Source organism: Petaurus breviceps, unplaced genomic scaffold (assembly GCF_028583685.1).
Source record: "Petaurus breviceps papuanus isolate PSGF00001 unplaced genomic scaffold, PetGlider_PUasm1.0 456, whole genome shotgun sequence".
In the NCBI taxonomy this organism is placed as follows: Eukaryota; Metazoa; Chordata; class Mammalia; order Diprotodontia; family Petauridae; genus Petaurus; species Petaurus breviceps.
The window spans coordinates 609,045-625,311 of NW_027186343.1; the positions used below are offsets into that span (position 1 = coordinate 609,045).

Here is a 16,267-nt window from a genome sequence, read left to right on the forward strand (position 1 = left end):
CCTCACCTCCACCTCTGGGGGCTTTATCTTCCTCTAAGGTCCATCCCAGGTGAAGACTCTCCTGACTGCCACAATTATGACCAGGTCAGGGGGTCATAGGAGCATATACCTAGAGATGGAAGGGGCCTGAAAGACCATCCAGTCTGACCCCTTCATTTTACAAATGAGACCTCGGGAAGCCAAGTGACTTGCCTAAAGTCACACAAGCAGTCAATGGCAGACTCAAACCCAGGTCCTCTGACAGGGTCTGCACACTGCACTGCCTTCTCCTTCCTCAAGCTACTCTGTATTTGCTTATCTCTGTATATGCTGATGAGTGAATGAAAATGCACAGACCGAGCCCTTACTACATCTAAGCACTGTGTTATATGCTAGAGATACACATGCACAGAGACATCCCATGGAGGGCACTGGGAGCCACAGAAGGTTCTGTGGCTTGGAAAGAGCATGGGCTGTAGCGAAAAAAGGAAAAGGAAAAGCCCACAGTCTGCATGACCCTTCCAGTGATAGAAAGGGTCCCAACTCACCCGAGACTTGGCTGTGAGGAAGCCAGACATCATTCCCTCCTCTTCTTCCATGTTCATTTCTTGGAAAAGAGCACAGTCTGCAGGAAAGAGGGATACCAGAGAAGAACCGATTCACAAGGATGTCAGAAGCATGAATCTCCACCAGGGTAATCACCTCCCCCAGCCCCCTGCCACCTGGCTAAGACCACCATGGTCCCTACAGATCTACTGCTCAACAGGAGCCCAGAAATGCCCCACCTCCTTTTAGAATAACATACAATGGTAATAGTTCACATGTACAATGGGTTTTCAGGCTTACCGACTGCCTTATTTATTCTAAACAAACCTACAGAAGATAGGTTTAGAGCTGAAAGAAGCCTTAAAGATCACAGTCCTAGGGAGGTCAGCTGATGTGCCCAAGGCCACAGAATGACAGACTCCAAAGCCAGTGCCTTGACACCTTGATACCATGACATCCACTATCATCCACCACACTCTCCCCTTCTCTCGACCCAAGTACACCCAGGAAAGAGTCATCTTGAACACGGCAGAAGTGCTCGAAACAAACCCAAACAGACCATGCTATGGTGGTCCCACACCTGCTAACTTGGGTCATGGCTTTGCTATGAAAACGTGCAGCTCCTGCCTCCTTTTCTGCATTCTACTGGGGAACCAGCCTATCTCTCACTGCACAAGAGGGCCCAGGACCCTCCCCAGGCCACCATCTAGAACAGAAGGCTGGGTACACCAGCAGGGTGAGAGCAGAGCCCACCAAGAGCTTTTATTTTTTTTTTAAGTTTCCAAATAAAATCAAAGCAAATATTTATGGCACACCTACTATGTGCAAAGTGCCATATAACGTCCTTCAAGGAAGGAAAGGAAGGAGGGATCAGGGAGATTCTGGATCAGAAAGCACACTCTGGGAGATCAAGCATTTAATTTCTTTTGTTTCCTCACAAGACTGTCACCTCATTCTGACTGATTGATGAGGAAAAGAGATATTGTCCTACATGAGGCAGGACAGACATGGGGCCAAGGGGTCAGTGGTCCAGCTCAGAGCCTAAAAAGATCCACTGGCAAGGGGCAAATCAATCACTGTTTGGTCAGGACTGAAGAGCAAACAGCATCAGGGTCAGGTGTAGATTCAGTCCTGGCAGTACCAACCTCCCCCCACTTCAAACATTCCCCTCACACCAGGTGGTGGCCTGCCCCAGTGATTCTCACCTTCCTTCTTGAGCACTAGAGGCAGGTCGGCTATATTCCCCCATCCCCTGCCTCCACCCAAACCTGGCCTCTCCAGGCAGACTGGTCAGGGATTGCTCCAGCTCCTCTGAATCAGGCCCTGGCCTCTGCTGAAAGGTCTCTGAGGTCAGGATGGATGCCTGCTAACCGAGGAGCTGGGGGGTAGGGGCTCAAGGGCAAGGTCATTTTACCTGGGGCCTTCACTGTCAGGCTCAGCTCTGTTTCCACCGATCCCCTGGCACTCCAGTTTGGGGCCCCTGTAGACTCTACCAAAGGCTGCTGGATGACAGATAGGGAGAAGACTGAGTCAGCAGAAGGGGCTCAATAGTCTCAGACACATTCCCATCTCAGGGCCCTCTGGAGATGGGCAAAGACCATACAAATGGGAACAGGATGGCTTTCATTCAGTCACTCAACAAACATTTAATTAACTGATGTTGGATAAGGCCTTGTGATGACAAGCTCTTTCTCAGATAAAAGGATAAATAAGACAGGGGCCCTGACTCAAGGAGCTTGCAAGGTATCAGTGCACAGAGCAATGGACCTGGAGTCAGAAAGACATGAGTTCAAATCCAGCCTCAGATACTTATGCTAGTTGTGAGACCCTGAGCAAATCTCCTAACCTCTCAACCTCAGTTTCCTCATCTGTAAAAGGGGGATAGGATAAGAGCACCTGCTTCCCAGGGTTGAGTGAAGATCAAACGAAAGACTATTTGTAAAGCGCTTTGCAAACCTTAAAGCACCATATAAATGCCAGCTATTGTTATGACAATCTAGGGTGGGGTGGACAAGCTCAGGGTCTTTAAGTATACAAGTATAGCACTTGTGATCAGACTACAGAATAAGCCTGACATATATCTACATCTGTGTTGTCAATGTGGCTAAGCTCACCATCCAAGACTTGAAGAAAATAAACGTAAGGGAGAAACCATCTAGGAAAAGAGGAGGTGAGCCGGTAAAAGGCCAATGAAGCAGGAAGTACACCAGACAGAGCAGGGAGAACACTGAGGGGTGCAGCAATTGTGGGGGTGCAAAAAAGCCACTGCAAATGAGGTGGGGCTTCCAGGGCCTGGAGCAACACGATGGTGGACTAGATGTTTTCCTCAATCCCCCAACATCTCAAACTTCTCAAAAACAGAGAAATTAAGCATCAAAGATAATGCAACTTCAGCTGTCTCCAAGGTTGGAGACACCCTGAAGTCAAAACTCACCCAAAAGTCATCACCCTGTACAGGAGAAAGCTGAAAAGATCCACAAGCAGAGGAAAGAGAGTCAGAAAGGGAGAAAAAATAACTGGAAGTACTAAGGAATTCTGGAAGAAGAAACCTCAAAGCCCCTAAACATAAACAGAGAAGCCAACAGGAAAAACACTAACAGAAGCAAATACGGTCTCCAGACCTCATAAATAACTTCAGGCATCTATGAACAGAGAATTCAAAATAAAGGATAATGACACAACATAAAAGGAGGCAGAGGAGGCTGTGGAAATTGAGGAGAACCTGAAATCACAACATACAATTTCTTGGTGATTTAAAAGAGAAATGAGAATTATGAGAGAATTTATGTCCTACACAGTAAAAATAGTGAACAGAACAGAAAAACTTGGATCTGTGATGGCAAGCCTCACCAAAGCAGTAAGAGAACAAGAGACTGGGAATGCAAATGTAGGGAAGTAAAGGACAGTTTAGAAGAAAGGAAACCAAAAAGCAAGAATATTTAAAGAAAATGTGCTCATCATACAAGCAAAATATATGGATCTTGAAGACAGAATGCATAGAGACAACCTAAGGATCACAAATATCTCAGAAGAATACGACAGGATAAAAAACCTTAACAATATAATGAGGAAAATAACAGAACAGTCCAGAACTTCTAAATGTAGAAAATGAAATTCCAGTTGAAAGAATTCAAAGTTTGCCTCCAGAAAAAATACCCCAAGGATGGAAATTCTAAGTCATATCGTGGTTAAAATGAATAATTCAATCCAGAAACAAGCTCTTCAAGCAACCAGAAGAAAGGCCTTCAAATAAAAAGGAGAGGGCATTCCAATAATACAAAAGGAAGGAGTAAAAGAAATGTGTCCTGAAAAGCACTGGAGCTCAGGCCATAGCCCAGGGGGACCTATCCTGAAATCTGAGCTTAACCATATGGGCAAAAAGACGGACATTAAATAATAAAGACAAGCTTGAAATATTTTTAGAAAGAGAGCCAGCACTGAAAGACAGTATTTGCCTCTCAAACCCTCTGAACAACAGAAAGACAGGAGGTGTAATAAGGGCAGCAACCACAGAGGACAGTGACCACAGAGAGAGCAGGAAGTCGTCTTCCTACATGTACACAAGGAGACGGGTGAAGGCGGAAATCTCCTAGAGCTACCAAGGAAGAAGCATCCAGGAGGACGCATGGACACAACCTGGTGACGCTGTCCCACAGGCCAATCAATGCTTTCAGGGGGGCTCCGACATGTGAAGGTGCATAACGAGGGGAGGGGAGCCGGGAGACAGACAAGAGTCACGTGAAAGAACAGCAGTGAGGGGAAACGTGATCTCTGCAGTCTCAGGAAGATAAGAATGGGGAAGGACGGGGAAGATTGACAATAGTGGAGAGCAAGGAGGAGGCCTCACTAGAGGCAAGAGGGGGCTCTACTGATGAATGTTCCTAAGGGTGAGGAGAGATGAGAGCCTTGGAGTGGATGAAGCCTAAGGGCCTTGGGCTTGAAAAGTCTCTCGCTCTTGGGAGGAGGGGAGATGGAATCCCTGGGGGTAGCTGACACTCTGAGGAGTGGGAGAGCATGAACACAGGGAAATTTCCAGGTAAATGCAGAAAAAATAAGGGATATAGTACAGAAGGGGACTTAGCATGGGGCAACATCCTCTCTGTGTGAAGCACAATGGAAAAGGGGAATCCACTTGGCAAAGCCCAACAAGGCAGCGCAGAAAGCACCTAGGAGAGAGCCTGGAATGGATACTCTGCAGGCTTTATTGCATAAAGAAAACAGAGAAAAGAGAGAGACCAGATAAATACAGGGGTCATGAATCAGAGAATTAGGGTCTTGAGTGGAGAGTGAGGGAAAGGGGCACAAAAAAATAAAATGAAAACTAAGTAACAGGACTAGCCAATAAGGAGATGAAGTGAACTTGACTGAGAGGGGAAAAGAGGGAGAAACATTATACAAGATTAAAGCAGGATATTTAAAAAGAACTAACAAAGCTCTAAAGGGAGAGGGGCATCAAAGGAGAAATGGGGAACCGAGATGAGAGGAAGAGAGCCAGTAGAAATAGGGCCACCTTAAAAAAAGATAAAGTAACTCAAGGTACATAGTGTTCTGACTCCAGCGGAAGAGGGAACCTGAAAAGTTTGGGCACAGACAACACAAATGCAGCCAGGATGAGAAGGGAAGTAAGTAAATGGGGAAAAATCTTTGTATCAAATTTCTTTGATAAGGACCTGGTAGCCAAGATATATAAATAATAAATATACACGTGACTAACCCTAACCCTAATTCCCCAACAGATAAATGGTCAAAGAATATGAACAAACATCTTCATGAGGGACAAAGTATTCCCAACCACATGAAAAACAAAATGCTTCAAATCACTAACAATAATAGAAATGAAAATCAAAACAATGCAAAGGTTTCACTGGTCACCCTGAAAAGTGGCAAAAATGACCCAAAATGACAAGGTTGGAGGAGTTATAGAAAGACAGGTACACTAATACATTGTTGGTGGAGCTGTGAAATAGTATAACTATTCTGGAAAGCAAGTTGGAGCTATGCAAATAAAGTGACTAAAATGTCTACACTCTTTGACAACAAAAACTCCTTTACTGAGCTTAAACCCCCAGGAAGCCACTGGTAAGAAAAAAAGTCCCCATAAACTCCAAAATATTTATAGAAGCAGTTTTTGTCATAGCTAAGAATTGGAAATAACATTGATGCCCATCAGCTGGAGAATGGCTAAACCAAGTGTGGCTCATGAATATAATGGAGTATGTCCATTAGAATGAGGCCCACAGAGATCTTTAGGCTCTAGTCAGTGGCCCCATCTCTGATGTGTGTAATGAACACAGAGAAGCATGGAAAGATCTACAAGAACTGATGAAGAGTAAAGTCAGCAAAGTCAAGAAAACAATATACAAAATGACTACAGCACGGAAAGGACAAGTGCACACCAAAAGTAAACCAACTATATAGAGTGGAACTCAGAGAGAGATGAGGGGACACCCCCCTCTCGTCTCTCTTCACCCTCCAGAACCTTCATCAATAGAACCCCCTCTTGCCTCCAAAGTGAGGCCTCCTCCTTCCTCTCCGCTGTTTTCAATCTTTCCCTGTCCTTACCCATTCTTGTCTTCTTGAGACTGCAGAGAGTCTTTGATGTGACCCCAGGGCATCACTCTTCATGGAGCAGGCAGTAGAAAGGTGTGATTAACTGCACATTTTTGGACTTTTTCAAGTCTCAATCAATTGTGCTTAATTCGCCTCCCCCTTTTTTATTTCCTCTGCAAAAAACACTATTTATTATAAGGGTTGGTACTCTGAGAGAGGGGTGATGAGAGGATACATGGAATACTGCAGTGATATAAGAAACAGAAAATATCATTAAAAGGTTATTTTTTTTTAAGTAACGAACAGAAGGAAATCATAAAGCTTTCATGGGATTGTCAGTCTTGGTTCGAAATAAAATTGTTCTAGAAACTAAAAAGAAAAGAAAGTGAGAAAGGAAGAATAAATATTTATTACATTCTAACTATGTGTCAGGCTCTGTGCTAAGCACTTTACAAATATTACCTCATTTGGTCCTCATAACAAAGAGGAAGTAGATTCCAAGAGCCAACAAACAAATATGATAATAGTTAACATTTTTATAGCAAAGTCTGTAAAGCCCTTTACTTCTGTACTGTCACTTGGGCCTCACTACAACCCTGTGAGACAGCTGTTAGTATTACACCCCTTTTATAGATGAAGACCATGAAGGGACTTGCACAGGGTCACACAGCTAGTAAATGTCTGAACTCAGGTCCCTCTGACACCTGGTGCATTGCCACTAGTCACTGTAATATCAAACTGCCTGAATTTGAATTCAGATCCACCTATCTCCAAAGCTTGAGCTCTCTCTATTCTCACCACTTCAATACCTCCAAGAAAGAGAAAACTGTCACTGGTATGAGCCCTGGCTGCCAGAACTGGAGATCCCAGTGAAGCCTCATTGGGAGGAGTGGAGAGCACAGCTATTCTTCATGAGGCACCTACCCCATGCCCCCCCCATCCCCACCCCAACTGCACTGTCCATTCGTCCTCTCTGCTGGTCATTCCCTCACCTCCTAGATCTTCCCCCAGTCCAGGCCCACTCCTGAGTGCTCCAGTTCCCAGACGTCTTCACACTCTACTCAAGCCCCCATATTCACTCCTCAGCTTCCTGGCCTCAGGATTTTCTGCCATTTCCCCGGACTTATAACTCACCTCTCCCTAGTACTTTGGGGATAGGAACTATAAAGAAGGCCCAGAAGAGGAAACTCTCTAGATCAATGCAGGCTGCGGAACTGCCTAGAGCAGAGGTGTCAAATTCTGGCTACAACTGGCTGGAGTAGGGCCAGATAACTGGGGAACAGTAACAACACAGAGATACATTAAGCTAAGCCGTGTAACCTTGAGCAAGGTACTTAACCCCAATTCTTTAAAAAAAAAAAAAAGATACATTATGTGGCCCACAGAGATCCTTAGGTTCTGGTCAGCGGCCCCCATCTCTGAGCTTGTGAGCTTGATACCACAGGTCCCAAATAACTGAGAGGCTAAGGGTCTCACCCAGGGCCACACAGCCAGGCGGTGTCAGAGGCAAACTTGAGCCCAGGTCCTGCTGGCTCCCTAGTTACAAAGCCGAAGGCAGCACTTTATGGTTCAGAAAAAAAAAGCTGCTGTTTTTTTTTTTTCTCACAAATCTGTGAAATAGGAAATGCAGGTACAGTATGTTCCTCCCAGTTTGCAGAACAGGAAATAGAGTCTCAAAGACATTCAAGGACCTGTTCTCCCAAGTGCTCTGGGTGCCATTGCTGCCCGCTCCCTCCCCCCCTCCCACCTCCACACAACCTAATGAAATAGAAGACAGACAAGAAGAGACCCAGGAGGGTCCTCACCTAGTCACATTCTGAGAACCTTGGAGGAGACGCTTCTCCCTCAGGAGGCTACCGACTAGGCAGCGCACAGCGCTGTGGGGAGCAATCTCCAAAATGTGTAGATGCACAAACACGTGAACATACACAGATACACACACACACACACACAGAGTCTGCCTCTGATCTCCGCTCCAGCTACAGAACCTAAAGGCAGCAGAGCCTGGCTCCGGGCCACCCGGATCGAGCCCCCTCCAAGCTTAGACAGCCCCTCCTCCTGACCCTCGGGGGCCCCAGACAGTCAGATGAGGCCCAGGAGGGCTGCTCGTGGGCAGTGGGAACAGAAGGAGGCTTCCGGGTGGTCCCCCGAACAGAGAACTGGGCCCGGAGTGGATACCAGCTGCGTGACCCTGGGTAAGTCACTTCACCCCAGTACGCTGCCTCAGTTTCCTCACCTACAAAACGGGGAAAATAACAGCACTCCCAGAACTGTTGTGAAGACGAAAGTAGAGCGCTCTGCAAAAATCCAGGCGCTCCGTAGATGCCGGTGTTGCTCTCATCGGCAGACGCGGCCGGGACCCAGGATGACAAGAGGCTGAGTCACGCCGCAGATCTCCTGCCCCGCGCACCCCCGATGCACAGCGCCGCGGAGCCCCTCCGAGGGGGCAGTGTCATGCACACACACCCGCCCCGCCGGCCCGGCCATCCGTACCCCCCTGGGGCTGGGCGGCGCGGCGGACCAAGGCGGGGGCCTGCAGCCAGGAAGGCCTGGGTTCGAATCCTCCTTCAGGCGCTTCCTGGCTGGGGCGTCTCGGCCTCACCCGCGTCCTGTGTACCAGGGGCGCACGGCCGGGCCCTCAAAGCCCCGGGGCCGGCTCCGGGAGCTCGTGGTCGCCCCGGAGGAGGAGGGAGGACGGAAAGGGAAGCGATGGTCCCGACCGGGCTCGGACCCAGAGGCAGACCCAGGGGAGGTGGAGGAGGGCAAGATCGAGGGGACAGGAGGCAGGGCTGGTCCCGCGGAGCCCCTCCCCGCGGGGCCCCGCGCCCAGACCAGCCCCTCTCCCCGCCCCCTCAGGCGCTCCGTGGGGGGGCGCAACAAGGTTCAAAAGCGAGGATGGATTGGTAAGGACCAGACGGCCTCGGGCCGCTGGGGGCGGGGCCCCCTCCCCCACCGAGCCCCCTCCTTCCGGAGACTGCGCCGAAGGCTAGAGAGCGCGCCCGGCCCGCGAGCCACGCGCGCGCGCCCCCAGGAGCACACTCACACGCGTGCGCACACACCCACGCACACGCCCTTCCCGCTTCCCCACCCGCAGCTCGGCGGGCAGGCCGAGGCACACTCACCCGCCGCGCCACCGGCACGCCCCGCGACCCACGCGCGCCCCTCCCCCTCTACACCCCCAGGTGCACACGCATACACGGACATCCGCACGCATCACGCTCGCTCACACTCACCCTTTCTGGCCCGCTATCCGGGAAGCTCCAAGCAGCCAGCCCGAACTAGGCTCACAGGGCTGTAGCCCCACCTGCCCACACTGCGCCTGCGCAGAGCCGCCCTTCGAACTACAGGCCCCAGAATGCGCCGCGCGCGCTGGGAGGGGACTGAGAGAAGGAAATGATAGGGGCGGGAAGAGAGAGGGCGGGCCTGGAAAGGGTGGGGCAGGAGGGTAGGGCTCTCCGCAGATGGGGGGAGCTGGGTGGGACAGCAGTGTGGTTATTAAACACCTTCTGTATGCAAGGCACCGCACTGGGAGCCGGTGACACCAAGACGTCAGTGAGGTGGGGCCTCCCCTCAAGGAGCTTACCTTCTACTGCAGCACATGCGGAATGCTGTTGTTCAGTCCTGCCCAACACTTCGCGCCCCCCGGGACCCCACGGCCCGCCGCCATCTCCCGAGGTCCTTGTCCGGGGCCCCCCTGCCGTGGCCCGAGCGCTTCGGCTTCGCTTCAGCATTTGCGCTTCCACCGAATCCATTTCTTCAGGCGTGCAGTGGTTTGCTCCCCTTGCGGTCAGAGAGCCCCCCCAAAGCCTGCTCCGGGAGCCGGGGCTGCAGTCTCCCCCTGCAGGGATCGCTGCGCCCCAGGATACAGTGTCATCAGACCCTGCTTCCTTGACTTGTCCCGTATTTCCCAGGACGGGATGGGAACCGTCGCCAAGGTCGTACGGCTGTTTGTTGTAACAGTCAGCTTTTAGCGTCCCCTCTTTCACCTGCATCATGAGGCTTCTGAATCCTTCATTCAGTAGGCACCAAGAAGGAATTTGGGGGCACACAAGGGATCTGCCAGGCAGGAGGGGTGTGTGTGTGTGTGTGTGTGTGTGTGTGTGTAAAATGGTTGGAGAGGGACTGGAGTTGAGCTTTGAAGGGAGCTAGGGATACTAAGGGGAGAGGGGGGTGGGAAAGCACTAAGGAGTTGAGATAAGCTTGTTGGGAAAGGATTGGCCGGGAGCTGATGAAATATATTGGGGGAAGATGAGGATTTGATTCAACAACCCTGCCCTCCAGATTAGCTTAAATAATAACACTGAAAGATTGACTACATGAAACCAGATGAGTAGATAGAAGGTAATTTGAGTATCCAAAGAATGCTAATACTAATCAAGGAAGTCTGCAGAGAATTAGCACACAGGTGAGCATTGAAGGAAGATGGAGGTGAGGGACTCTGAAAGTGGCCTGATGGAGGATGAAAAGAGAGGAATATGCTGCAGGTAGAGTATGTTGCTCTCTAGAAGGGAGATAGAGTTATTGCCAATTCTAAATCTAAGGACAGTTTGATTTCCTGTGCTTCTAGGCATTCCTTGGCTTCTAAGCCAAGCATGCTGGTGTCTCATTCATCTGGGAATTTACAGGATCCTGGTAAGAGGGCTCCGAAGTCAGAGAATGTCATTAATCGTGAAAGAGCTCATGGAGATCATTTCATCCAACCTCCTGATTTTATAGAAAAGGAAGCATCCACTGGAGTGAATGACTAACTCGATCGTGCTCACATAGGGACAGAGATCGAACTTTAAAAGATCAAAACATCTGCATAGGAATGGTGCCTTGACAGCATTTTCCACCATGTTGCCCTCAGACGTTAGAGCATATGTTCCCATGACCTTTAATTTCCAAATACATCTCTCCTCCTTTCTCAGAGATATCTTGGTGGGTGGCCTTCCTTTCCCACCTATCCTTTTGGAATACCTTTCCATGAGAAATAATCATTTTACCAAGAATCCCCCCTGGCCATTAGTGAATTTAGAAAAAAAGATTTTTTATTTCACATCATTTAGGATGGGTGACCTAGCCTTTACCCCCTTGTGAAAAAGGGTAATTTAGTAGGCACAGGCACACTAAGACAAGTACAAAGCCCTTTTATGATTTCTATCCCAATTCACATTTTCTCCTTGAATACCATTATCAGGCATTTCTGGGTTCATAGCACCCAAACCGCACCCCCACATGGGTGTAGACACCCCTGCTTACATGTCTCAGTTCCACATGTCAATTCCCCCTTCTCCCTTTCATCCTCATTTTCTTTATACTTTATTTAGTAAAGGAAATGCCAAGCCTGAATCGTCTCACCCCAGTTTGTCTGCATCCTCCATAGCGCGAGGAAGGAATTGATTCAGCCCAGAATAGCCATAAGAAGAGCTCCATTCACTAAGGCAGTGTCTGCATCTGACGCACGGGAAAAAGGCGTCAGAACAAAAGAGTCCGCTTTTAGGTGTGCTGACTGATAGGCGGCCCACACCCCTCGCTGCTTTCTTCTGCGATCAGCTTATCTTTTACATTAACAACTAGTAGGACTTCTTAGGCTCCACAAATTTTGCTTGTATGATTTCTGTGGAAACAAAATTCAATCATCCTTTACAATTCCTCATGACCAAGTGGAAATTTAGGGAGGCCAGCTTCTAGCTATGAATGACTCATTACTGGGTTGAGTCTCCTAACTGGCTGCCAAGATGGTGTAATTATAATGGGAATCTGAAGATCTTCCCTGCCTCTTAACAGGCCAAATGTAATCTCATGGAACCTGTGGTGGGAGGAATTTGCTGAATCAGTGGAGCAGAGATGAGAGGAAGCTGGGAGTCAGAGCAGTTATAGCTGGGATGATGCAGACAAGGAGACAGCTATACTTGTGAGTGTTTGTCTGTAGGAAAGCTTTGGGATGGTGTTGCTTCCTGCAGTGATAAAGTATATAACTTCTTCGTTGCTATGATGGACTCGGTTTTCTGATGTTGGGATTCGGGGTCTGAATAAATGTTTCGCTTCTGTCTTTTATATGGAGGGTCTGTTATATTTTGCCATTCAGAACTATGCTGACATATTCATATTCGCCATTGGTGCTATGAATATTCCCTTGTCAATACAGATGGAGTTCCACGGGTACACTATAGGTCCAATCACTAATTCTACCCCAGGAAAGATGATTCTGAACCATCCTAAGACCCATCTTGCTCCAAGCTATCAGCACTTGTCCTACCTAAGCAAGCTTATGCCTGAGATGGGACCCCTTCCACATCAAGGGGGTTAGGAGTGTGGCACCCCCAGAGATCTGGAAAATGCATATAAACTTTTTTGACCCTTCACACCAGAGAAGTCTGTGACAATTAGGAAGGTTTGAGAGACATAGTTGCTAGGTAATTTAATCATTTTATTAATAAGGCCAGCAAGTTATTAATAAAAGGATAATCATTTGGCTGTCTCTCAGACCAAAGACCCTGATGGTGGTGGGGTCACATTTCATATGCCCTTTGAAGAGTAGGTATTCTGGAGGGATGGAAATCAACTTGAATTGCTTAACACAATGGGAGGTGTGGGCTCTAGTAATATGAACGTCTTGGGGTACATGACTTAGGTCACTCAAATCTTGGTCAAAACAGACACCAATTTCCATATCACTTGTCTTGATAATAGACCCCAGACCTGTCTGAGTGAACACAATGAGGACTATACCCATTAGCCCTAACTCAGAATTTCTTTTACTGTCTGATTATATTTTGGCCTGGGTAAATCTCTTAAGAGAGATTTCCCATGCTCGTTGGTTTCTAGATGAGGAATTAGAAAAAGGCACCAACCTTGGTCCTAATACAACAATTATTTATTAAATATAAGAGAGATATATTCATTTCTCACAAGTCTGAATTTATTCTTATTCTTTTATGGGGTATTTACAGCACCCTATTGTAAAATTTGGGTTAAGTATTTGGTCATAGACTCTGTATTGTCTTCTGGCCTTCATGGGTCATCTGCGGTTTCTGCAAAATTCCCAAAAAAATTTCCATTTAATTTCTTATGCCCACCCATGAAAAAAAGTCACGATGTGGAAGGAATAATTGTCCCTTCGTTTTGTGTCTTAATTCCTTGGTCTAGGGCCCTTAGAGAAAAGTCATAGCCATGGCATTTCCCACTGAAGTAGTGATGATGCTGACAAGTGGGGGAAATGTCTGTATCAGGCAGTTCAATTACCACCAGCAGAGAGTGCCAATAGCGATTGTAGTAGACCGGACAGAGCCAGTGGAAGAGGAAACGTAAGAGGAAAAAGAAACCACCAGAGAGATCACTTTTAGTATGTGATTGTACTATATCTGTTAGATAGGAAATTAGTAGCCTTGCAAAAACTTTGATGTCCTAATGAGACTTGAATACTAGTCTCCTAACTGATTTTGCTAGCAGGAGTGAGGAGGGAAACAAGTACCTATGTGCCAAGCATTGTGCTAAGTGTTTTACAAACATCTCATTTGATTTTCGAAACCCTTCGAGGTAGGTGCTATTATCCCCATTTTACAGTTGAGGAAACTGAGGCAAACAGTTATTAAGGGACTTACCCTGGGTCACACAGCTAATTAAAGTATGTGAGGCCAAATTTGAACTCAGGTCTTCCTTATTTCAAGCCCAGCACTATATCCAATATACTACCTAGCTGCTGATGTTACTGAATCATTCTCTTTTGTTCACTACAATTATTCTATACTTGAGAATCCCCCTTGTGGGGTGGGAATAAAGGATGTTTTATATCTGGTTTGGGTTTGTACATTGGATAGCTTTTGTATTTTTTTTTACTTCTTCCCTTTTTAAAGGGAAACCCTAGGCTAGAGCCAAAAATAGAAATGTCCCTGGAATGGCCAGGGTAGGGTTGGCCAGTCAACGGATATAAGGATTGGGGAGCTTACTTCCTCTAACAAGAAGTCAGGCTTCCTATCCTTGAACTTAGTACTCAAACATATGGCTAGTATAAAGCAGTCAGGGCTGTGATTCCCAGTAGCAGGCTTCTCTAGCTTCTGTTCTCTATAATAAAGAATTTTTTTTAATTAGTTCAACAAAAATAACACATCAAGGAGTCTGACACTACCTTCAGTTTTCCAACCAATTCCCACCTCAGCAAAGAAGGAAAAGAAGTGCATTTTTTTACATCTCCTTCAGAGACAAACTTTGTCATTATAATTACAACAATAATATTGTGTTCGGTCGCATTTGACTCTCTGTGACCCCATTTGGGGTTTTCTTGGCAAAGATACTACAGTGGTTTTTTAATTCCTTCTCCAGCTCATTTTACAGGGGAGGAAACTGAGGCAAACAAGGTTAAGTGACTTGCACAGGGTCACAAAGGTAGTATGCATCTGAGGTCAGATTTAAACTCAGCAAGATGAGTCTTCCTGACTCTAGGTCTAGGACTCTATCCTCTGAGACACCCAGCTTCCAATCATAATGTTAGTACTTTAATATATATTATATTATACTAGCATATATATATATATACTAATATATATATTATGTTAATAACATAGCACTTTAAGGTGAGATACACACACACATACATTCTCATTTGATCCTCACAACCTTGGGAAGCAGATACTATTATTATCCCCATTTTACAGATAAGGAAACAGACAGAGGGTAAGTGACTTGCCAGTCACACAATTAGTGTGTTTAGTCAAATTTGAGCTCAGGCCTTCCCTGGCTCCAGGTCTAATACTCTAGTCACTGCGCCACCTAGTGGCCTCAAAGTTTTGCACAGTTACGTGGCTGTAGTCTTGGGCAATTTTCCTTGTTCTAGTTCTATCACTCTGCATCAATTAATATAAAATCGTCACGTTTCTCTGAATTCATCTTTCCTTATGGCACAGTAATACCCCCATTACATTCGTGTCCAAGGATTTGTTTAGCTTCTAGGTGTCTACTTTTGTTTCCAGCTCTTTACTACTATAAAATGTACTACTATAAATATGTTGGTATATGTGAGGTTTCCTTTGAGCTCCTTTGGGTATATGCCTAGCAGTAGAATATCTGTGTTAAAAAGATAAACATTTTGGGGTGGTGGCTAGGGGGTTCAGTAAATAGACCACTGGCCCTGGAGTCAGAAGGACCTGAGCTCAAATCTGGCCTCAGACACTTAACACTTACTAGCCATGTGACCTTGGGCAAGTCACTTAACCCCAAATTGCCCTGCTTTCCCCCCTCCAAAAAGCAAAAAAAAAAAAATATATATATATATATATATATATATATATATATATATACACATTTTAATTGTTTTCTTAGCATAATTCCAAATGGCTTTCCAGAGTGGTTGGACCAATACACAGCTCCATCATCAGTGTATTAGTACACTTGTCTCTCTATAGTCCTTCCAACATTTGACTATTCCCATCTATCTTTAATTTCTCAGATCATTTAATGTTGAAGTGGTGTGGTTCTGAATTATTCATTTGGCATTATTTAGGATTTTTCCCATAATTCTACATATCTCTTACATCTGCCACTCTTTATAGTGAGATAATCCAGTCTCTTCAGCTATTCTTTAGTCCTTAGTTCCTTAATTATGAAATTATTCACCATTTTTACTATAGCACATGCTGAAGCTAGAAATATCTTTTAATTACTTCAATTTTTGTATGCAACAATACAAGAAGTATGTAGCATGAATCAAGGAGTCCTGGAAAATAATAGTTATGATTAATAATGTAAAGCCTCAGTGGAGAAGTCTGATGGAAACTGGGTTTTGTGCTAGAAGTATTGCCTGCATCAGCAACAAAGTTGATGTTGGTCCCAATTTCAACAACTTAATGCCCTCAATTTCAGCAGCTTAATGCCCTCAACTATCCAGCCTTCATCCTGATCAAGGGCTTTCCTACGTGAGCTTATCTGGTCCTAAAGAGCTTCTCTCTCTTTAGCCTACGGCATAACTATAACACACTCTTAATTGACAAAATCCAAAAGGGTTTCTTTTCTTATCCCTTCCTCCAGTCTCAGCTTGGGCTAGAAGGAAACAGTATTTACTCTCTCTTAAAGGGCCAGGGAAACAAAGCTCTTGCTCCCAATGCCTATCCTCTACTATCATTAATCATGCAAAGAAGGATGTTCAGCTACACTTTGATTATTTTTTTAAAAAAGGATAAGACAGCAAAGAAATTTAAAGGGCTACAGACAAAAG

General features: G+C 46.2%; 1 protein-coding gene across 1 annotated transcript in view; it reads right to left on the reverse strand.

The window, feature by feature from the left end:
• LOC138171691 (zinc finger protein 420-like) overlaps positions 1–7,041 on the reverse strand; it is a 23,420-nt gene extending 16,379 nt beyond the window's left edge. Inside the window, exons 1-3 of the mRNA XM_069101328.1 lie at positions 6,088–7,041; positions 1,940–2,027; positions 528–604 (exon numbers count right to left, since the gene is read on the reverse strand). Of these exons, the coding sequence (XP_068957429.1) occupies positions 528–604; positions 1,940–2,027; positions 6,088–6,150 (228 nt within the window). The 5' untranslated portion in view covers positions 6,151–7,041. The remainder of the gene's footprint in view (positions 1–527; positions 605–1,939; positions 2,028–6,087) is intronic.
• Positions 7,042–16,267: the final 9,226 nt, after the last annotated feature.